This window comes from Tachypleus tridentatus, chromosome 8 (assembly GCF_004210375.1).
Source record: "Tachypleus tridentatus isolate NWPU-2018 chromosome 8, ASM421037v1, whole genome shotgun sequence".
Lineage (NCBI taxonomy): Eukaryota > Metazoa > Arthropoda > Merostomata > Xiphosura > Limulidae > Tachypleus > Tachypleus tridentatus.
Window position 1 is genome coordinate 59720865 of NC_134832.1, and position 24285 is coordinate 59745149.

At 32.0% G+C, this 24285-nt stretch overlaps 1 protein-coding gene across 1 annotated transcript; it reads left to right on the forward strand.

Annotated features, from left to right (window-relative positions):
* The first annotated feature begins 581 nt into the window (after positions 1-581).
* On the forward strand, positions 582-23078 carry LOC143222459 (F-box/WD repeat-containing protein 8-like). Its single transcript, XM_076449012.1, has 11 exons — positions 582-1848; positions 3117-3221; positions 3880-4050; positions 5892-5980; positions 6469-6629; positions 8000-8181; positions 10573-10788; positions 15632-15759; positions 17864-18037; positions 19161-19268; positions 22066-23078. Exons 1-11 carry the CDS (start codon positions 1216-1218, stop codon positions 22220-22222), a joined length of 2124 nt encoding a protein of 707 aa, XP_076305127.1. The 5' UTR covers positions 582-1215; the 3' UTR covers positions 22223-23078.
* The last annotated feature ends 1207 nt before the right edge of the window (positions 23079-24285 follow it).

Below are 24285 nucleotides of genomic sequence, written 5' to 3' on the forward strand. Positions count from 1 at the left end.
CTATGGCGTCGGAGGCTTACATATCGTAGAAGGTATGATGCGAGGACCACAGTACATCGAAGTTTTGCAGAGAAGAGTCGTTCCAGAATTGAAAAAGAGATTTCCAGATGGATCTGGCATTTTTCAGCAAGATTTGGCTCCGTGCCACACATCGAAACTTGTGAAGAATTTTATGACTACAACGCGAATAAAGGTGCGACTGGCTGGAAACTCTCCAGACTTAAATCCTATTGAAAATCTTTGGGCGATTTGTAAAGAAAGACTTTGGGGAAAAGACTATACTACGAAAGATAAGCTAATTGAGGCCATAATTGAGGTGTGATACCGCGATCCAAAAATTAGTAAAGATTGCAGTCAACTCGTGGACTCGATGTCAAAGCGGATTAATGATCTTCTGAAAAATAAAGGCGATCATATCATGTTTTAATTTATGAGTAATTTTTGGATTCTCAGAAATAAAACGAAAAATATTGAAAAAATCGTAATTTTCCGTCTTGTTTCAATTAACTTGCACAAGGGTGTACCTAATTCCACTAACTAAAGAACATAATTTATTAATTTTTAATGGTCTATTGAAGTGCTTTTATTTACCTACGAGGTGGCGCTGTATAGCTATATGATTTGTTTACAAGTTGTGCTATGAAATTATATTCTCTATCCACGTTTTATCTTTCTTATTCCTTATTTTATAGGTAACGAGACGAAAATGAACTAAATTCTCAACTTGAATAATCTATTCAACCGGAGTAATGGAATATAATAAGGTTCAATAGCCTGTTGTCAGTCTGAACACGTTTAGCCTCATTTACGATGGGCGAGTTGAGATTTAGCAGTCGGTGTATGTATAAATGAATATGGAGGATTTTTCCAAGTATTTCGTCATTGACAATAATCATCTTGTTTGCTTTTTAATATACGTTTCTACCAGAATGTTTCATGTCATTGAAAGTTCTTAGGTCTTAAAACATTTGATCTTTGGACCTTGTCAAAGTCAAACAACCTACTTTCTTTTTCCTTTTGATCAGTCAGATTTTAACTGTGGCTGTTGAAATACAAAGCTATATTTAGCAATTAATTAAAGCTTAAAATTACAGGTAATTTTTCAGTAAAGATTGACATGAGTAGGATTGTTATTTGTGAAGTATTTGAATGCTTAAATTAATAAGTGTTACATAACTTTCCTATAACAGTGTTTTCATATTTTCAAGCATCATAATGAGTGATCTTAATGAATTTCGTAAACAGTGGCTTCAAGAACTAAAGCCAGTTGCAAAATGTACAAATCCCAATAGAATTAGTGAAAGCAGTGGATCAACTAGTGCCATTGTTAATGATAAAGAACCAGAAAAAGATGTAAAAAACATTGAGATTTACTTAGATCCACTCAAAAACACTTTTGTAGCAACAGAAGGTAGCAAAGCTGGTACAAACAGGTCTGATGGTGACAGTGATGCATCATTTCAGGCTTTAAATTTAGGTTTTGATTCAAAAACAATGAAAGATCCAGTTTCTAATCAAAATTCTGAGAAACATAATTTATCAACAAGACCTATGTTAGATAACAATTACATTGAAAAATTTAGTAACAAGAAGCCTTGGGCATTTTATATAACAGAACAGCTGCTTGAAGGTAACGTTCCCTGCAACAGCAAGCTATTTCGATCCAAGGAAAATAATATAAACAAGAATGTTTATGAGAGTATTGAAAAATGGTACAAAACTATTTATGATCAGTCTACTGTTAAGAAAAGATCTGTACTTCCTGTTATAACATATGATGTACCCAAAAAAGCTAGGAAGGATGGTTTCGGGAAGGATCATCTGATTGATGTTTTAATTCATGATTTGGTATGTACCACCTTAGAATAAAATTATATGTTGAGTTCTTGCTTTTAAGTAACTTCCTCATTGTGAAGGAAATGTCTTTTAACTGTCTGTTAGTTCTTCTGGTTGTTTGAGAATGTGTGGCATACCATCACATGTTGTTGGCAACTTAAACTAATAGAAGTGGTTAAATTCATTAAATAGTTTCTGTTTTATGATTTACTGTAAACTTGTAATATCTGTTATAACTCAGTATGATATCTCAGTACACTACAATATAGTGAAATAAGCATTATTATTAAAGCTATAATGATAAATATTAAAATATTTAGAATCATTTTTATATACAATTTACATGCACTGTGAAAAGGCATGTCATTGATTTTAACAGAGGAAATATAAAGATAAATAATATTTTAAGATGTTAGCAAGTCAAAATACAAATTTAATATTTTTTAATAAGGATAAATTAGTTGAAGTGAATGGGACAACCTCAGTGGACCATCAGGCCACTAGTTGTTATTAAGTGTTATTGTTTATTTTTATTTGAGTTCAAGTAGTTGTTTTTGTTTGGTTTTTTTGCCTTTATTAGATTTATTTTTGTTTATTATTTTTAATTTTACTGGAAGAACTGTGAAATAAAAATGTAATAAAATAAGCTGATAAAGCTTTTAATCTGCATCTTCAGTATGTAACCTGCTGTAATAAAAGTTTGTGTACAAAGATATGTAAAAATTGAGGTAAACATAAATTCAGTTCACTGAAACACAACTTTTTAATTGGTTAATGATTACAAACTGATTTTAAAACTCAGTCATAGAAAAGTTTTGCATTTAGAAGTCATAGCTATTGAATGAAATACGTAGTTTAAACTTTTATTATATTTTTAATTGGTTAATGATTACAAACTGATTTTAAAACTCAGTCATAGAAAAGTTTTGCATTTAGAAGTCATAGCTATTGAATGAAATACGTAGTTTAAACTTTTATTATATTTTTAATTGGTTAATGATTACAAAAGGATTTTAAAACTCAGTCATAGAAAAGTTTTGCATTTAGAAGTCATAGCTGTTGAATGAAATACATAGTTTAAACTTTTATTATATTGTACTGTGTCTGTAGGAAGCTTACATGATATTCTGTTTGAAAGACAAGTTGAAATATCACTTACAAATGAAAGTCTGTGTTCTTGAGATACAGTGCATATAGTGCTGTATGAAAAGATAAAAAACTAACCTGTTGTAACTCATTTTATTAGTATTTATAAATAATATTTTTGTTTTATTTTTCAGAATGATATCAACGATATTCCATTTTTTGACATTACCTTACCGAAGGAAGTTGCTATCAAAATTTTCCAGTGCTTGGGAATTGAAGATTTATGTTCGTGTGCTCAGGTAAGCTGTCATGTTCCTCAAATTTAGACAACTTTACAGTCTGAACAACAGTTGAAAATACTTAACATACTGTCGGTGAAGTGTATCTGTGAAGGTACTTTAAAACAAGGGCTTGCATAAATATTGTTGTAGTTGTTACAAAATGGTGAGCTTTGTGACCTAGCTCTTTATGAAATAATTGTGGATTCATTGTGTACTTATACCTATGGAATTCAGTAATCAAATAACCAGTAAAACATATAGGGTACATGAAAGTCATGCTAAAACAAGTACCTTTACTCCATCTGTGCTGGCAAACAAAAATATAGCTACTAAATAGGAAATAGATTAATTTCTCTCATCCTGTCTAAAAGAATTTCAAGTTCTGTAGCTATTGAGGATTCCCACTAATGTTTTTTCTTGTAACTTGTAGTTTTTATCATTTTCTGTATTATGGTTTTCCCATATACTTTTGAATGTTGACTGTTTTGTTAGCATTTTATTTCCATTTTCAGTTTAATAATAATTTAATATAATCTATACTTGATTGTAAAACAGGTAGGTTCTATTTTTCTGATAAGTCTTGTCTCTTTGTTGGTGAGAAGTTGGTTGAGAATTACTGAAGTTGATCTTTGGTATAGGTTGTATTATTTTTCTGGTAATTCTTGTCTCTTTGTAGGTCAGCAAGAGTTGGCGGAGTATTGCTGAAGATGATCTCCTCTGGTATAGGTTGTATCATTATTCTGGATATGGAAATAAAACTACAGCTCCAGTTCATTCTGTACAGAATTGGAAAGGTTTTCTGAGGGATACCATTGTAAGAGAGCAAACACTTCGACAAAACTGGAAGGTAAGAAGCAAATGACTTCCACATACATTTTAGGACAATTTTATCATTTTTATTGCATTTTGATTATTAGTACGTGTATTTTACTAATAGAAATCTTAGTCCTAATATAATAAACTTGAACTTGATTAAAACTGAAATATTGTGAATGTATATTTAAAATACATTTTAAGAACCAGTTGTAATAATGGAAAAAAATATCTGAAAAACATACTTTAAATGTATATTCAATGACAGAAGGTTGAAAGTTATGCTTATTTGAAACATTATTTTTGAGGTGTGTGAAATTGACAAGGAGTGAAGATTATCATAAAATAAAACTAAATTGTTATTAGTGTACAACTCAAGGACTATGAAAACTTTACTATATCTATATAATATAGAAACTTTATGTGTGAAAAAAAAACTATTGTAAAAGATGCCATGATTAAATTGAAAATGTGTGATGAAAAATATATTTTTGATAATAGTGACAAGTTGGAAAACTTTGTGTTTTAACATGATGTTCAAGTATAAGATATTTTGGAAGTTTTTTTTTAAATTGATTTGCCTATTTTAAATTATACTGAATATGAAGATAAGAAAATCTAAAGGAAATTGTAAAACTACTTGTAATGCTTCATTGGCATATTTTAAAATTCTGCTGCAACAGATTACATCCATATCTCCAGATGTACAGTGTAATCTATTGTACACATACATAGTGTAGAATAATCATTTTATGTATAAATCAACAACATTTACCTATACGGTATGCCAAGAATGAATCTTGCCAATTGGGTTCAAACCAGAAGGCTTTTTTTTTTCACACCAGTATTCCAGGAGTAAAACTGAAAATATCCACTGTGACATACAGGGACTAATGTATTCTATGATTGGTTTTACCCTTTGTTATGGACTGCAATATTGCCTATTCAAGGCTCATTAGTACAGCATGAGTTGACAAATAAAATATTGTCAGGCCTTTTTTAATGGTGATGCATGTATAAGGTTTATTGAGTTTTTGAGATAATATTTTAGATTTAAATTTGATAAAATAAGAAAGAAATCCTCATCATGAAAATATAAACATATAATTATTAAACAGTTGGTCCACCGTATAGTATCAAATAATAAATAAATTAGGCACAATACCATGATATCTTTTACATACCTGAATTGATTTAGGTTATTATATGATAAATTAAAAAGGGTTAAAAAAATCCATAAATCTTATCTCCATAAAGGACTCTTAGCAGTACATAACAGCAAAGTTGTGAAGAAGTTAAATACATTCCCAAGATGGATTGTTTTTATTGTGAAATCAGTTATACATTTGCTAAGGTTCCCAACTAGTAAAGTCTTGTATATTTTTATTTAATAATTATTAATTTTGCTATACTAATGTGTTCTTTGTCCCTCAAGTATTACTTGGAGTAACAACAAAACAATTAGAAAATAGCAATTTGTATGTTATTACATGTCTTATTTATTTACTACAATGATACAAGGATGATAGGTAGGTGGTTTGCAACTTTTAATCTTTTAATCATATACATGAAAATGTTTGACTTGTGAATGAAAATGTACCAAAGTATGTAAACTATTTACTAATTTCTGGAAAGTAGAGAGTGGTGATAAATGTGGAGCACTCTGAATGATTGCATGAAAAGTTGCAGAGCTAGGAATAGAGATAATTCAATGAAACTGTTACTAGATAAGATGTACAAGTGTAAAAACTATGAAAAGTTATAATGTTGAAAATTTTAAAGAGAAACGGGTAGCTGGAATAGCTACAAATAAGTTATATTCCAGTTACGTGAAATAAGTAGGAAATGTAATCATTGTGTATTTTTATATCATAGAACAGAAGTGGTCGGCTGTACGAGTTGGAGGATTCTCGAGCAGGCATTCTTTGTTCTGCTTATTCTTGTCCAGGTTTCATTGTTACAGGGTAAACAGATTGTCTTCTTTTCTGTCCTATTTATTTTAGGTGATTAAAAACTAATTTACAGTAATAGATAAAAACTTGTGAAGTTTAAAAGGAGAGTAAGGGAGAGTAAGTTTATATTTTACACTAAAATATAACAAGGTTTGGTCAAAATTTGATGGTTGTATATATACCCTATTATTGAAGTGCCTGTATAACTACTGCTTACAAGATAAAATATATTTGTCACATAAGTTAAGAATTATTGAAATTAAACAAATAATTCATTGTGACTTCTTTAGACATAGAAAGTTAGATATATTCCATTTCGTGCAGAATTGTGTGGACTTCTGAATTATAATGATATAAAGTTTCAGTGGTTTAAGAAGAAATAAACAAATTTTCTGTGGAGTTCATATTTTAATGAACATATGATGTAGCATATTTATTTTCTGGTGAGAATAAAAAAGTGTGACATGTTAATAAGTGGGTATTTGACACTGCATCTACAGCTATTTTGGAGGAAGGCTTAATCTGTGGAGACTGCGAGAAGATGGAATTGATGATTATCAAACTATATTGGATTCTGATCCTGATTCATATTCTAGAGATTTGGGCAGTGTTACTTGTGTTGCAGTTAACCAAGACTTTGTTGTGGCAGGATTTGATCATGGTAAGGTTTTCTAACTGTTCAATACATTCTCCTAATGTTAAATACTCAGGTAAGATTTTTTAAACTACAACTTATAAAATAGCTTAAACTAAAATTTGTGTATCTTTGTAAGTAATAATAGCAATAACTGTGTATTTAAGTCTACTTTAATCTTATTTGGGTGTTAAGTCTTCTTGTGTTCAGAAACCACTCAGCTTCATGATTGTAAATATTATAAGGTGTGATCATATTTTGCAGTGATACTTGTGTTAAAATGAGAAAATTCAAAATTCTCAAGGATTCTTTTTAAGATATGTCATAATAAAATATAAAGTTTAAATTATGCATTATACTACTGTCAATGTGAAAGTTCTTTGTACCAAGTCTTTCAATAGTTTCATCATAACTCATTATTAACTTTATTCTAAAACTTAAAAAAGATTGTGTTAAATGGATTTGAATCTGTATTTGTAAAGAGTTCAGATTGTAATATTCTTGTTATTACTGAATATTTTGTTGAAAAACTTCACCTTTATAAAAAATAACTCCCTTTCATAGAATTTAAATTTTTCAGCAAGCATCTCTTGTCAGTGATTATAAAGCTTTATATGCTGAAAACAAAAATGTAATTTAAAAAAAACAATTAAACTTTATTTTCTTACATACCTATGAATAATTCATAACAAAAGTATGAAATGAATCCTCACAGCTTTTCACATACTAGTAAACTTTTGATTTTATTGTATAAAATACAAAAAATCATAAGAAAGGTCAAACAAACTCTCTTTAGACTCCTTGGTGAATTGTACTGTTTGTTTGTTTATTAAGATAGCCCACAATTGTAGTTTTTCATCTGATTTTTTTATTTCTATATCTCAGGACAGCTGGTATGGGTATTAACACATTTACTAATGAAGCAGAGAACAATGTTTCAACCTTCTTAGTTCATCTTCAGGTTGAAATGTTGTTCTCTTTGTTATTAGTGTTAATACCCATACCAGCCTTCCTGAGATACATTTTTACTTCAAGTGGGTTTCTCATCATCACGAATGATTTTTTTTTGTTTGTTTTGGAAGAAGTGAAACTGAAACCAGGTATGATTAAAACCTAGACTCTGCCATCCAAGATATTAGTTTTCAGCTACTGTAATTTTCACACTTGTGGTTCATGAGTCATGCCATATTGTATTATTATTAATCATTGAATGGAGAATTAAAACTTTTTGCATCCAAGAACCAGTCTTTTTCTGAGGAGTAGTATCAAAATCTGGTCTGTTTCAGCTTTTCCTTTCAAAGTTTACTTGTATAAGAATTGTTAATTGAAGTTATGCACAACTGTACTAAAGAGATGAAACAACTAATGTTATATGTTTTTATTATGCCGACACACAGGCTTAGTTCATACTCCAGTCTCAGACATTGCTTGCAAGACAGTGGTGCCATCACAAACTCCTGTGACAGTGGTGAAAATGTTAGAGACAGGAGGTATTTTTGCTGCTTCAAATTCCAGCAGAGTACAAGTTTTCAGTCCAGGCTTTGAAGAGAGATCTTTAACTCTCCAACATGAAACAAAGGTAAATCTTTGATTTCTGGAAAGGATATATATAGCACTAAAATACAAAGCAGCTTATGATGTATGGTCTTTGAGAGGATAAGATGAATCACACTCTCTCAAAATAAGTTCTACTAAATAAGAAGTAAATGGATTTCAATGTGAATGTATCACTATATGTACTTCAGTGAAGTGAGGTCCTTAATATGTACTTCAATGAAGTGAGGTTCCTACAGTTTAGTATTGATTTGTTTAGGAATATTGTAATAAGAACTAACTTTTCTCTGTATTTAAGAAGAAAGTTACCCACTGTTACGTACAGACATGATGTTTATTCAGTTTAGTATTTGTACAGAAATGATGTTTATTCAATTTGGTGTTTGTACAGACATAATGTTAATTTGGATTAGTATTTGTACGGAGATAATGTTGATTAAGTACAAATATTTAGTGTCTGCAATCAAAAAATGATTTCCAGACACTTGAAGTATCTTATTCTAAAAGGCAAGATAGTAAAGTTATATGGTTGACAAAACACAAAAGAGTTGTATGTACACGCACGTACCCTCCTATACAGCCACATGAGCATTAGTGAGGTCCAGTATTGATGTCAGAGGAGAAGGCCTGGCATGCAGTCAGCATTCCAAGTCATCTCAAAGGTGTTCGATGAGGCTGAGGTCAGGGCTCTGTGCAGGTCAGTCAAGTACTTCCACACAAACCTCGGCAAATCATGTCTTTACAGACCTCACTTTGTGCACAGGGGCTTTTTAATGCTAAAACAAAAAAAAGGGCCTTTCCCAAACTGCTGCCACAAAGTTGGAAGCACACAATTCTCTATAACATCATTGTATGCTGTAGCATTAAGATTTCCCTTCACTGGAAGTAAAGAGTCTAGTCCAAACCATGAGAAACAGCCCCAGACCATTATTCCTCCTCCATAAAACTTTACAGTTGGAACTATGGATTCAGGCAGGTGGCATTCTCCTGACATCTGCCAAACACAGATTCACTTGTCAGACTGCCAGATAGTGAAGCGTGATCCATCACTCCAGAGAACACATTTCCACTGCTCTTGAGTCCAGGGGCAGTGTGCTTTACACCACTCCAGCCAATGTTTTACATTGCACATGATGATCTGAAGCTTGTGTGCAGTTGCTCAGCCATGGAAACCCATATCATGAAGCTCCCAACAAACAATTTTCAGTAGTGAGTGTTGCATCTGTGGACAGGTGATTTTTACAAGATATGTGCTTCAGTACTCGGCAGTTCCCTTCTGTGAGTATGTGTGGCCTACTGCCTCATGCATGAGCTGTTATTGCTCCTAGACATTTTCACTTCACAATAACAGCACTTAAAGTTGACTGGAGCAGCTCTAGCAGGGCAGAAATTTGGTGAACTGACTTGTTCAAGAAATGGCATCCGATAACAGTGCCATGTTGAAAGTCACTGAGCTCTTCAGCATGACCCATTCTACTGCCAATGTTTGTCTTTGGAAATTATATGGCTGTATGCTTGATTTTATGCACCTGTTAACAATGGGTGTGGCTGAAATAGCCAAACCCACTAATTAGAAGCGGTGTACACATACTTTTGGCCATGTAATGTGTGTGTGTGTGTATATATATATAGAAGGTTCAAAAGTGTTGGAAGACACTGATTTCATTTCCAGTAAAATCTAAAGATAATGCTACAATGATATTTATTTACTAATGATATAATATCATCAACCACTAATTTATTTATATATTTAGTAAAGTCATAAATGGAAGGACAACAGATTATATATGATGTTACAAATGTGCTTCATCAACCATCTTCATCTTTATTATTAGATTTTGTTTTCTACATGATGAATCCATTATCAGTTTTGAGGCACAGTGTATCTTGTTATTTTTAATGACATTACGTGCAGTTTAGAGAGTTCCTCTAGGTTATGCTTTTTATTCTGTTTCTACCATTGAGACATTGGCTGAACATGTTTCTGGCTCCTTAGCTCTTTGTAACTCAGGTTTGAGTGGTCACAGTGTTGAAAGTCTCAAATATCATACCCATACTAATTATTGGTTCTCAGGGCTTTTTTTATGTTACTGTACACAAAGCTTCATTTCTTTAAGTCTTACAGAATGATAATTTCATTTTATTTTATTTACAGTTTTATCCTTGTACTGTCCCAGCTGTTTTGTCAGTACTTGTCTTTTTCACGGTATGTGTTGAATCCTTCCACTCCTTCAACACGTACAGCAAATAAGATTATTTGTGGATAGGGTATACCCCTCATTCTCATTATTTTATTGTTGTTTTTTTAGAGATAATAATTTATTAACTAGGTGAGTAATTTTATTACCTTAATTTTTAATCATATGTATTCACCCTTAATCATTAAAAGACAATTATGAAATTTTTATTTTTCTAGGTTGGTCACCTTAGTTTATTATCTCACTCAACCCCTGAAGCTGTTGGGGTTGCTGTTGCTACAGACACAGTAATCAGAGCACACAGATGTAGTTCAATGGAAGGCATATCATATGTTCTTCACCATCTGATTGGATCAACTGTGACGTGTCTGGACAGTTGTGGTGAAGTCTTGGGGGCAGGAATTACAGATAGAACAGCCATAAATGTCTTTCAGGTAGAATTTTACAATAAGTAAATAGAAAAATGTAAAAGTAGTAAAATAAGGAAATTAGACTTTTGAGGGATAAATCAACTTAAAAAATATGGTTGTATTTTAGTTTCTTCAAGATTTTTTAAACCAAAACACCTTTTGATTGATGAAAAACTACTCAAACAACAAATTACAACAAGTAGATGATTAAAAGCTGAATAAAGTTGGATTATATATGGAACAGCAGTAACTGTCCCAAAGGTAGGATTATCAAGAAGGGCTTTCAGATGAAAGTAAAGAGTACATAATGATATGTTAACCACACTAGGAGTCCATTGACCCTATACCAGGACTCTCTTATGCTGACTGGAATCATACACAGTATATACCACAACAAGGAGCAAATTATAAAGATGTGACAACCAGACCTGATATAAAGTTTCAGTGAAATTCTGTGTATTAAATCTACATTTTCACTGTTTACCATTTTGCAGGTAGTGTAATACAAACAAAGATTTATCACTTTTGGGAAGAGTGTGTAATAATCCTTTCCTGCACAAGATATTCATGCTCTCAGGTTAAATATATGTTTAGATCAGGAATTTACAATTTCCAAGATGGGGATATCCTGTGTACTTAAAGATATTGGAAAACAAAAGAATTAAGATGAAGTTTGAGCACCAGAATCAGAGAACTGCAGTAAGTCACACACCATTTGTGATAAGCAAAGCTCTGTATCCTGTAACACAAAGGTCAGTGGAAAAATCCATCCATTGCTCCAGGCAACATAGTGCAACATAACAATATTTCATGTGAAGACATGCTGGTAAAATCACTGGTTAATAGCACCTGTGGCTTTTTGCATAATTGGATTGCTGAAACAGACACTGGAAAACTGTTATCCTCCTACACGAGGTTATGGAAAACAACAGGGGAGGATGATCTGCTTTGATCCTGACTGCCTCACAACAGAACCTTTCACAATGCAATGGAAAGTATACCATAGGGCTATTTGCTAAGATGCACTGTTGTCAGACAGAACATGACTAGATGAAGTGAGTTTTAAAAATCATTTTGATGTAATGTAACCTCTGTACATAGAAGAACAGCACAGTTTTGATTTGATGTGCTACAACAAGAACAGTAGACTGTAGAAAGGATGGTAGCAGCTATCCTCTATATATATTATTTCTAGAAATATAATTGCACAGAAAGATTGGCATCACAGTCAATTGCTAAATGTTATGAAAAGTGATTGTTAATTGACCTGAAAAGTTGCTTGTATAGGTCATTAATTAGGCAACATCTAAAGTAATTTGTTCAGTCTTGTGCTTCTTACCTTACAAAGGCATTAAATTGCTGGAAAGAGTTCAGAGGAGGGCTTCTAGGATGATACTCAGGATGGAAAGGTTTTCATATGAGGATAGGTTAAGACCTCTGAATGTGGTTTTCAACAAAAAAAGAATGGTTAGAAGGGATCTGATTGAGGTGTGTAAGGGAATTGATAGTGTTAAAATATATTTTTTATATTTAATGGTGACAAAAGTTAGATAGGGGATACAAATATAAATTTGACAGGGTAGCTAAGACAGTTTATTTTTCTGAGAGGTTGGTTTGCCTTTGGAATGGGTTACTTTTAGAAATGGTAGATGGAGTTAATTCAAGGGAGTTTAAAGGAAAGCTTGATAAATATTTGAATGACAAGGGCTGGCTTTTTAGTATTTAATTTAGTGGATAGGATGGCCTTGATGAACCCAAAGTTCTGTTGTTGTCTTTTAATCTCATGTTATTAAATAATAACACTTGTTTGAAATCATACATGCTACATCCTTGTGTATAATACAGCAAAATTAATTATCTTTGTAAGGACATACGTATTAGCATTTTCAACTCTTAAAGTGGAAAGCAAATACTTCTTATAAATCTGTAAAACTTTATATAATGAAGATTAAAACTGCCAAAATATTTCTTTAGATACTTTAAAAAGATCATTAAAATGTTGTACAATATGGTAGAACAGCAATGTGAAGATTATGTAAATAAAGGGTTTTTTTAGGTACAAATAAAGTTGTTAACATTTTAAACTAAACTTTTATAAATTGTAAATCAATTTTAGCAGAATATTGATTAAACATAATTGATTTTGTAAGCCACATACATTTAGTGGTGAATAATTACATGAAGCACAAACATCTGTGTGTCTGTCTGTCAGTTATCTAACTACTCCTAGATCACTGGGCAAATTTCGACCAAACTTTATGGGATAATAGTTTGGAGCAAGAGGAATGCTAATGGGGTTATCAACCCTTACAACCTTCCATTGTTGCTCTTATTGAACGTGTGTTATCTTTGACCTAAATTAACATTAACTATGTTCACAGATGGCATCATTTCCTTACAGAAAAATAATTAATTAGATTTCCCATAACACAACATTCATAAAACATGGGGGGAATACACACAGAAGTCTTACATATTTCAGAGAGAATGCTAACATTCTCTGTGTAGGAATGCAGTGAAACAATTGTCTACAGCTATTGCAATAATACATAAACTCATCTGAAGTTTCTACTCCATCAGCCACCATAAGGCTGATATGAAGAGCCATTCTTGAGTTATGCCCACTGACTACTCTGAACCATGACGTTTCAACTTTGACCCAAAAGACACGCCTGTGGTCAATGACTGTCAATTAGTTTATCACATGAAACACTGTGGAAGGACATTACAAGCTGGGTATTAAAAGCAGGTAACAGAAAGCACCCGCTACTTTGAATGCTATGTGTTAATGTGTAGCACTGATTCTTAAAACTGGACATATTTACATGCTGCAGAAAAACTGTTAAAAACTTTGTATAACCTTCAAGTTGATCACAAAACAAAATTACACTTTTTGTCATATGTGTAATTAATGTGGCAGGGATAAATAAATATATAAAATAAACTGTTTTAACACTATAACAGGAATGATAAAAACACATGAAATAAAACATACTATTTGTAAACATCCTCATAGCTTGAATTATAAACTTTGCAAATTTTGTGCACCATTGATGATTTATTGGTAATTAATTTAAATTAATGCCTTGATCAGGGGTAATTAGACTCGTAACAAAACAGTTGGTAAAGATTTTTTAATTTAAAAAGTTTAAGCTATGGTAGATTGTAATATCAACAAATGCACTCAATTTCACACTCCTGTTGGCTTTAGTGGTCAAGTCATCATGCTAATAAATTGGTGACCCAAGTGAAAATTACATTTTGAAAAAATATAATCACTAAAGTTTTTCTGTACTTTAAAAGCCAGTAAACTTTTAGTAAATGTATATGCATTTACCACTTTTAAAATATCTCCATCCTATTGTAGGCACCAAGAGCCATCCTAACTTAATATTCTCATCTGGTATCCCCCTGAAACATAAAAATCCGCTTCTTCTTTAATAGCAGTTTTCTTGAAGTCCTCCTTGGCCCTGCTTTCTTTTCTCAAGCAAAGCCCTTCATGGTCCTTTAACCTTTCAAAGTAAATTTTCTCTGGGTGTTTTATTGCTTATGGTCCTGCAATCATTTTCATTGCTCGAAAGACTCTTATTTTGGATGCAGCACCTTCATTAAAGGTGCACACAGCATCAGCAGTAATCCAACAAATGGTTTTGTTGTCAGCAGATGAAGACTTATGGCCTAAATGATTTCTTAGGGTTCAGGATAATGCAGTCCAAATATTTTTGAAGCAAAGTTGGCTTAGAGAGTTTATCATTGCAACTGGTGTTATGGTATGCTCATAATGGAAGTCTTCAAGGTCCCCCTTTGCTTATGCCTTACAATATTACACCAGTTGCCACTCTCCTTCAGGTAAAGGTGATGAAATGAGTTGGAGTCAGAAAAAATGGAATGAAAACAAGCTAGACTTTCTTTTTAGTCATTTAAAACAAGTTAACTGGTAAATATTTTAAGACAAAACTGAATTATATATGTAAAAAAAATTAAACTTTCAATTTAGGCTAAATTTGAAAAGTGTAATTTTTTGATAATTGGAGTGGGGGTGTGCTTTATAAGGGTTAATAATATCTTAATACGAAGTCACTCTAACCATTGCACAATGTATTCCAGGTGTTAAGTGAGTGCATGTTCTTAACTCTTATAGAACACGTGTGATGAGATAATAATGAATACTGTAATAATATAAATACATTGTGTGAAAGTTAGAATTTTTGTTATTTATCATAGCATTCTTGTCATCATTCATACCACGTTGAAAGTACCCAGTTCTAAGCAACGTCAGGTCCAGTTAGTACTTGGGAGGGTGACCACCTGGGAATACTGTATGGTGATGACATTCCTTTAAAAGTCCCCAGCATGACCCAGTGGTTAAGGTACTCCATTCTTAATCCAAGGGTTGTGGGTTAAAATGTTATACTATGAATGAATAACTGTGTAGCTTTGTTTAATTAATGAACGGTTGGTCCTATTAGATGGCCTGACATAGCCAGGTGGTTAAGGCACTTGACTCATTATCCAAGAGTTGAGGGTTCGAATCCCCGCCACACCAAACATACTCACCCTTTCAGTCATGGGGGAGTTATAATGTGATGGTCAAGCACACTATTTGTTGGTAAAAGAGTAGCCCAAAAATTGGCAGTGAGTAGTGTTGACTAGCTGCCTTCCCTCTTTTCTTACACTGCTAAATTAGGGAAGGCTAGTGCAGATAACCATCATGTAGCTTTGCTCGAATTTCAAAAACAAAGAAACAAAGATAGCTTCCACCCCCACATTTTCTTAAGTTCTTAACCCAGATAAAGAACAGTTATCTCAGCTTGTCTTAATTTTTTTTTCTGTTTTTGCAATAAACATATTTTATCTTCCTTCACAGATTCCTTTATATTCTCTCACTGGTGGCCACTTGATAGGAAATTTAGCTAGCCACACAAGTGCTGTTTTGTGTCTTGACTTGCACAATACCCTTGTTCATTTGATAGCTTCTGGATGTAGGGACAAAAGGTAAAGAGAAATGGTGTTCTTTCTTGTATCAGTCAACTAATTGTTCTAGTTCAATTTATTAATTGTTACTGAATAACTAGGGTGTTCTTATAGGGACTCTCAGAGTAATATATGTATATAAAGCATTTAGTAATTAGGATTTTTTGAGTAGTTAACAGTATTTTTCTTTTTTATTCAGAACTTCAAACAAAATTTAAAATGTTTTAGATTTGTATTTAGGATGAAAGAAAAAACTATCTAGATTTAAATATAAAACTTATTTTATCGTGTCTAAATGTTGTTGGTATATTAATTAACCCTGTGATGATGAGAAACCCACTTGAAGTAAAAATGTATCTCAGGACGGCTGGTATGGGTATTGACACTTTCACTAATAAAGCAGAGAACAACATTTTGACCTTCTTAGGTCATCTTCAGGTTAAAACGTTGTTCTCTGCTTTATTACTGAAATTGTTAATGCTCGTACCAGTCGTCCTTAGATACATTGACTAACCCTATTATGATCATTACGTATGTACTTTTCAAGTGTGAAGTACATACTGGTATATTAAACTTTAAAATTTAAGTAAAAAATATAATTATAATTTTATTTCTACCTTTTGGTTTTGCTCAAAGTATTTTAGAATTGTTGCTTTAGAATATTTAACAAACAAAAATGAGAAACTTTTCAACAGTTATTTCCATGCATCTACATAAAAGAGTACATTTATAGACTTGTTTTTAGAATGTTTCTACTCATCGTGTAGTGTAGGTTTATGTTTGTCATGTGTTGTGTGAATAATTCCTAATTAATCTAATTAATTGAAAACAGCTATATTCAATATTTAAATATAGTTGGTTAGAACGTATTAGTAACTCTTAACAACAGTGTAATGTAAATAGAGCAATGTGAGCACTCATTTGTAGATTCTCAAAATGTTGGCTACCAGGAGTTTCTGTTCAATGGTAAACAGTAGAGTATGGTGGGAAGTTCAAATCACTTATAAACACAGCAATGATACTTGAACTGTTTATAGTTTATTAAGACTAATTTTGCTCTTGCAGTTTTCATGTTAAGTTACACCTGAAAGCTACAGAAATTTTTTTTTATATGACAAGATATGAGGACAGAGGCAAATGTAGCTAAGTTTAATGTGTGTGGTAAGTGTGTGGTAGTAAACTATTCATGTAATCAAACAACAAATGCAAATAAAATAACTTCCAGATTTATTAGGCATAAATTTATCTTGGCTAAGAATATTACCAGCAAAAAAAAAGCATGACATTATGCCTGACACCATTTTGAAGTGTGGGGTTAATAGGTCATCAAACAATTTTCTTTCAGTTTTTGCTGTGTTTTGTATAACCAGGAGTAGTGACTGCTACAATCAGGAAACAAATGCCAAAAGAAATGTATTAAGAAATATCAAACAAGTTGAAACTGACTAAAATGTAACTGTCTGATGAGTGATAAAAAAATGAAATTTTAATACAAAAAAAATAATTTCTAATGCCTCTTCCAAACAGTTTCTCTAAACAAAATTTTGGAAATTTCACAACCTAAAAATGATAGGTATAGTAAATTAAGCTGTATGAATATAAGTGTTTGAGGAATCCCACACCCATATATATGTAAAACGGCTCATTTGGGTTCAGAAAATTTTTTACGTAGTGGAGCGAACAACGTTTTGACCTTCTTCGGTCATCATCAGGTTCACAAAGAAAGGAAGAGGTAACTGACTGGAAGCTGACCACCTGTTTGAAAGGGGTTGCGTAACTGAGTGTCGGAGTGTAGAGGGTGGTGTTAGATGTTTGAATATATAATTTTATATCATATATTTTATTATTATTATTTATTATATTATTTTTAATTTAGGTATAAAGGTGTTTCTTTGTATTGGTTCACACACTCAACAAAATTTAAAAATCAAAAGCATATATTTTCAACTTTTAAGTTCTATGAATATTTATTAAGCATTACCAATGTGATAAGGATAAACATCCAAGTCAGTGATACCCTTTTATTCCAGAAAGGGTTAATGAGAATTATTTCACGAATAAGTATTCAAATTTTAACATATAATACATAAAGAAATATGCAAGTATGGTATTTATGTCATTACAGGGCAAGAGTGTTTGACATGAGAACTCTTAGGGCTGAAGTCAGCATCAGTGCTCACTCTCGAGGTGTTTCACAGATCCAGATGGATGAACATCGCCTGGTTACCGGAGGAGAAGATGGATTTGTGTGTGTGTGGGATCTACGTACACAAGCTAAGTTGTGGGAAATGAGAAATAGGTGAGAAAATGATTCATGTAAACAGTGTTTCAATGCTTTTTTTTAAATCACTCTGTTAAACATGTGAGCTACTACACCAAATAAGATGTCTTTTAGTGTATTAACTGAATGTGACTAATATCAAATAAACTTCACTTATCAGGTTCTGGTTGACAACAGAAATAAAAATGTGGATTTTTTTATTACATATGTTGTTATCAACCTATATTGTCCTTATTCTCTGCTTCCTCGCTAGTACAGCGGTAAGTCAACAGACTTACAATGCTAAAATCAGGGGTTTGATTACCCTCAGTAGGCTCAGCAGTTAGCTTGATGTGGTTTTCTATAAGAAAAAAAACCAAAAACCCTTACTCTCTAGTATGACAGTTTACTTTTATTAACTTCAGTAGGAAAATGTAAAAGCTCTGATTTTATTGTTTTCAATGTATTTAATGTCATTAGACTTACCTAATGTTAATATAAATGCTAAGATATATATATAACAACATTACAATGTTTAACCAAAAGAACACTAAAAATATCTGTACATAACTACAGCTTTGAAATACCTATAGGGAACAAGTGAATTGTGTGTAACAGTTAGTTGTATTATTAATTGGTGCTCAAACTGTTTTGATAACATGCCATTGGTTCACCATATAATATTTAAAACTCCATCAGTGCAGTGCAGTTTTCAAGTTTTTTTTTGTTGTTGTTCAAACCCACACTGACTGGGAATAAACCAAGAAAAATTATTTATTTTCAATATGAAATTAATGTTGACCAGTTAAGGATATTTGTCCTCAATAAGAAATTTATATTGGATATTTCATTAATATTCCACTCCTATAACTACATAACATCTAACACTTTACTGTTATTATATTCAAGTGTTTTTACAATTAAAGCAAAGAGAGAAAAAATTTTAACAATAACTGGTAAAAGAAGACATGATACTTATTTCTGAAACGTACAGTAGTATTATTCAAATCCAACATTATGGGTTAGTAATAAACTTTCAATACTTCTTTTAAGAGAGTAACCTTACTAAATTTTAACTTTACCATTTAATTGTATGAACATTTCAGATGAAGTTCTATATTATTTGTTTCTGAAAACCAAACCTTTTTAATTACTGTTATAGACATCCAGTGAAATACTTAAGATGTGAAAAAACAACACTGGTGACAGCAAATATACCTGATGAAAAATGTCCTGAACCAGAAGACGGAGAGCTTGTGGTACATAGAAGGTATGTTACTGTGGTACTGTCTTTTGGATCAAAATATTAGGAGTAATATGAAACATGATGGTAATAGTAAGGTTTAACTATACTCTCATACTTACAGTTCTTCCTGGAAGATTTTTATTTTCTTCTGTTTAGAGATACTGTTATTATTAATGTTAAGTGTGTCAAAAATATGAAAATATATTTACAGGCCTTCTTAGAACCCTTAGTGCAGTGGTTCTCAGACTTTTGTCATTTACAACAGCTTATCTCACCTTCACATACACAACGCTTCTGCTATCACATGCAGTATTTTTTTATGTTCTAAATTATTCTTCATTTGTAAACGTACTAATATTCAATGTTAATCTACTGAAGTTAAATAATTTGTAATGTATGAAATCTGTAAACATTCCTGGTCAAATATCTGAAGTTTCCAATTGGTAAGTGTTATAACAATCACAGTTGTAGCATCCAAGGTTTATAGTACACAAACATGAGCAAACCAGTTATATGTAGTGTCTCTTGGTATATCATGTTGGCTGTATATGCAGGTGTGAGAAGAGTTTCTCATAATTTCAGCTTGTTCAACAATATGGACGATATACTAATGTTTACATACACCCTTGTATTGTTTATATTAGTGGATAGATGGGAATTTTGCCATACAGATTTAACAGTGTAAGTTATGTACATTTCTGTATAGGTACTTAACTTAAACAAACATCAGTATTAAATATATGATAGTAAATCCATCACAGAGGGCTTAAAACAATAAAAATAGGGTTTTGATACCCATGGCAGGAAGAATATAGCTAAAAAGTATGACATTTTATGTGTAAAAGACTTATAATGTTAACTGATAGACTGCCAAGGTTTGTGAAGACATACACACTATATTGAAATTTAAAGTATTAAATCTGTAAAGCTGTAGCTTGGATTGGCTGGTATGGGTATTAACACTTTTACCAAAATAAAGCAGAAAACAGTGTTTCGATCTAAGAAGGTCAAAACGTTGTTCTCTCCTTAGCAGTAAAAGTTTTTATACTCATATCAGCCTTTCTGAGATACAGCTTTACTTCAAGTGAGTTTCTCATCATAACAAAATCTATAAAGACTTTAAACAAGTACAAAGAGGTCACATGGTCAGTTAAATTTAATGGCAAAACCCACTCGCCAGGGTCATGTAACTTGGCAAACAAAACAGTTTTGTCACAAAAAAAACAACCACTTTTGGTGAAGAAATTATGGAACACTAGTGTCAAAGTCATCACATCTTCTAAGACCATTGGGAACACTTACATAATCATTATTGAGTTTTTCAAATGTGACATTTTTGTTTTCACAGTTGTCATCTGTAACATCTTCAATGTTGCAGTTTTCACCAAAATTGTAGATAGAATCAGTTGTCTTATCCAGTTCCTTTTTTGTTGTGATTCTTTCAAAGCTCCAAATTCAAGTTTCTTTTATCTGAACTAATTATTTTAGACACAGTTTCAAACAGTAGTAATGATGATGAAATTCCTGATTAAAATCAGATGACAACAACCATCGGCACTTCGTGGAAACTGTTAAGTATGACCTGGACAGTTGAATGAAGGCACAACGTTGCCAATTTTCATTTTTCAAATGCATTTTCTAAATAAAATTTTAATAAGAAAGTGCCACAAACTGACCAGATTTTTAAACATTGTTGAATTAATTTAGTAGTAATGCATATAGGAAGAATAATGACGTAATCTATTAAATTTGCTCTTTTTCACATTATTTCTCTAATAAGTAAGTATGAAACCTTAGCCCTAGCCCTAAACCTGCCCTTTACCTAGCCCTAAACCTGCACTCGTTTCTAAACTTTGAGTGTTACCTATTCGTAATCACGTCTCTAAATAATGTAAATACATCAAATGTTTTTGCAAGCTTTTATAGGCTATGTAAAGGTAATAGATTAGTTTTATTGGTGCCCATGCATGTTAATTTATTTCATAGAAGTGATTACTTAGGTATATCCTATTCACTTTACAAAACTCCATTTTTAACTTCAAGCTATAGAATGTTCCATGGTTTTCACCTGGTCACAGTCTCATGAATTAACTAGAGTTTTTTTGAAACAGTACATAATACCTAAAGGAATAAAGAGTAACTTTATTTAAAAAAGATAGAGTAAAATAAATAGTGTATATTATATACTTTTATATCTAGCATATATTACTGCAAAATGACTTTCAACAAAGTAAGCTGGCATACGAAAACTGCCTTTCAGGTCAACAGTTACTGGCATATTGCATAATGACATCGTAAACAGCTACGAAACAAAGTGGTTTTCAGTTTGTAATAAATTGTAAATTCACCAAAATGCACTGAGTTGTTATTGTACTTTAGTTTTGAAGGGTGTGTATTTTAGGATAGTTTTATATATGAATGTATAATGCCATCATGCTGGATAGAGTTAGCTACAATACTGCACTGAATTCCAAACCCGCCATTTTTGTTATAGTCCTACATTGTCCAATGATGTTTTTAGGCTTTCAAATACTTCAGTTAGAAGTTGATTTAAACACCAGAGCAGAAAAAAAATCAGTTCTTTAATACTTTAAAAAGAATTTGTTTTTTAATAAATTCTAGTCTGCATAATATTGCTGTTATAAAGTTTTCATATATATGTGTTTTGTCAATCTTGTCTTGTTTTAAGTCTCAAACATTTTGTTTTTATTGTCTTGTAAAAAGTTTGTATTCAAAAGAAGAACGTTAGGCAGATAAAGTGGAACATTTTTCATGACTATACATGTACTGAATTTTGAGTAGTGTCTCCTCTGCATTCCAGGCAACGAGGAACTGTCCGTGTGTATGATTTCTCAGCTGATCAACAAGCAAAGGGTGTTCCATCTATTTGTTTATCATCATACAATGAACCTACTGGTTACAATTATAACATCCGTTTAGCTGTACCCTATGATGAAATTCATGGATTTTGTTCATAACAATGAAAATTAAATCTTAAATGTTCATTCTGATATGTAAGCCATGTACATTGTTTTTGATAAAGTTATTGAATCACAGGCTTATTTGTCAGTCACACCCATGTGAGAATGCATGAAAATGGTGAGCTGTAACATTATTTGTATATATATATACTTTATTTTTATTTTTGTTTCCCACTTACTGCAAAGAATAGAACTAAATCGAAGTTTTGCTGTCAATGGGCAACATGTCAAACATACTTTTCATGTACTTCTGTGATAATCCCATTTTATGTATTTCCAGCAAACAGAATTGAACCTGAAAGCTCTCAGACTTTTTAACAACTTAAACCACCACATTCTCTTCATTCTTAAACCTTACTTTGGTATTGAAGGATGGTGCCATCTTGGATTTTTTTTTTTTTTTGAGGGGGGGTAGTGTAATTTGTTTTCCTCAGTTTACAGTTGAACCCAAGACATCCTATATGCCATCTGAATGACTCAGCTAAACAGTTAACTGTTCTTAAATAACTTAGAAAACACATTCTTCTTATCTCACAAGTAAGTCCCATCATCAGACATCAAGATAATGGCCCCACATTGAGCAGCAAATGTTCTGGAGTAATTTCAGTTTTATTTATTGTTTGTGTGTCAGAGTCAAAACTGAGACCTCTTGCACACCAGATAAGTGCCCTACAAACTGAGCTAAAGAGCTAACCCAAGAGTGTTTTGCTCATTAGGCAGATTTTAATGTTTCATGCTACCACACCACCATATGGATCGTGACTTTGAATAACCCTGTATTTTGTATTGTTGAATACAAGCAGATGAGTTGTACCCCAGACAAATAAAATGTACTGTTGTTTGTTCCATGAAATAATGTACTTCATGATACTCATGTAAATATTCCCAAGAAGTTTTACATTTTTGTATTGAATATCCTGAAAATTTAAAGTTCTGATAAAAAAGTAATAATGTATTTTATTTTTCTCAGGTTTTTTTTTCTACAAGTACAAAATAAAATAGCCCTAAAGAGTCTTTCTTTTTGCACCAAATTAAAATGATCGTGTTTGACACACAGCTAGAGTCAGTTTCCATAATTGTCACATTAAATATCTATAAAAATATCCTTTTAACATGTTAAAATTGAACATGAAGTTTTTACACCAGTTAATAATTAAGGTAGTGTGTAATTATCAGTCCATGTTTGCATATTATGTTCAGTAAGTTATAGCTACATTAGGAACAAGTGAAAAGTAAAAGTATATTTTTTAAAAGCTACTTTAAGTATTCTGTGTTAATTATACTTCATTTGTCCAAGGCTAATAAGCCACTTCTTAAAAGTTAAATTTTTTTATCTCAATTATTCTGTTGTTTTTGACTTCTTCCATATGCACCATATCACAAAACTTGTGTAGTTTCTAATATGTTTTTATATTTAATGAGGTTAACTGCACATATAAACTAGTATTTGTTTTCTAAAGAACTTCAGATTTAAAAAGGTTTTATACAACCTCTACAGTTGGTTGAATACATTATATTAAAGTAACTTTGAATATGTAAATCAGCAAAGTATGTGAAACAAAACCTATCATTCCAAAGTTGTGTGGAATAACACAGAGATTGACATTTGGACATTTTTGATGTTTTCGTAGTTGGTATGATAACAGATAGTATGGGAAGAGTATCTAACAGCTCTTTCCAACACAAAATATTCATACAGGAGAATCATAAATATGGTTTAGGTTGGGGATTTAGAATTTCCAAGATGATATCTTTCATACGTAATGACTTTGGAACATAAAGATTAACTACGCCAGTTATACCGCCGGTATCGACGGTCTACCGTCACACCTTACGCCGCTAGAAGTCGCCACGTTCATCGCCCAAGCCAAACCAGGGGCAACCATCGAACCTTCCAAGACCCAACTCCTTCGCCGGGGCGGAATTCGCATCAAGCCCGCTACGCCTGCTGATTAAGTTTATCTATGTCAACCATGGAACACTGAAATTAAAGTAAGTTGTACCCCAACCAAAAGTCCTGTCAGCCTTTTCTCAGTATTCCTCAGGGGCGTCGACCCAAC

Coding starts and splice junctions, on each gene's coding strand:
- LOC143222459 (XM_076449012.1), top strand. CDS start 1,216: ATGAGTGATCTTAATGAATTTCGTAAACAGTGGCTTCAAGAACTAAAG. Junction 5,981..6,468: donor CCAGGTTTCATTGTTACAGG/GTAAACAGATTG, acceptor CTGCATCTACAG/CTATTTTGGAGGAAGGCTTA. Junction 18,038..19,160: donor TTGTGGGAAATGAGAAATAG/GTGAGAAAATGA, acceptor TTACTGTTATAG/ACATCCAGTGAAATACTTAA.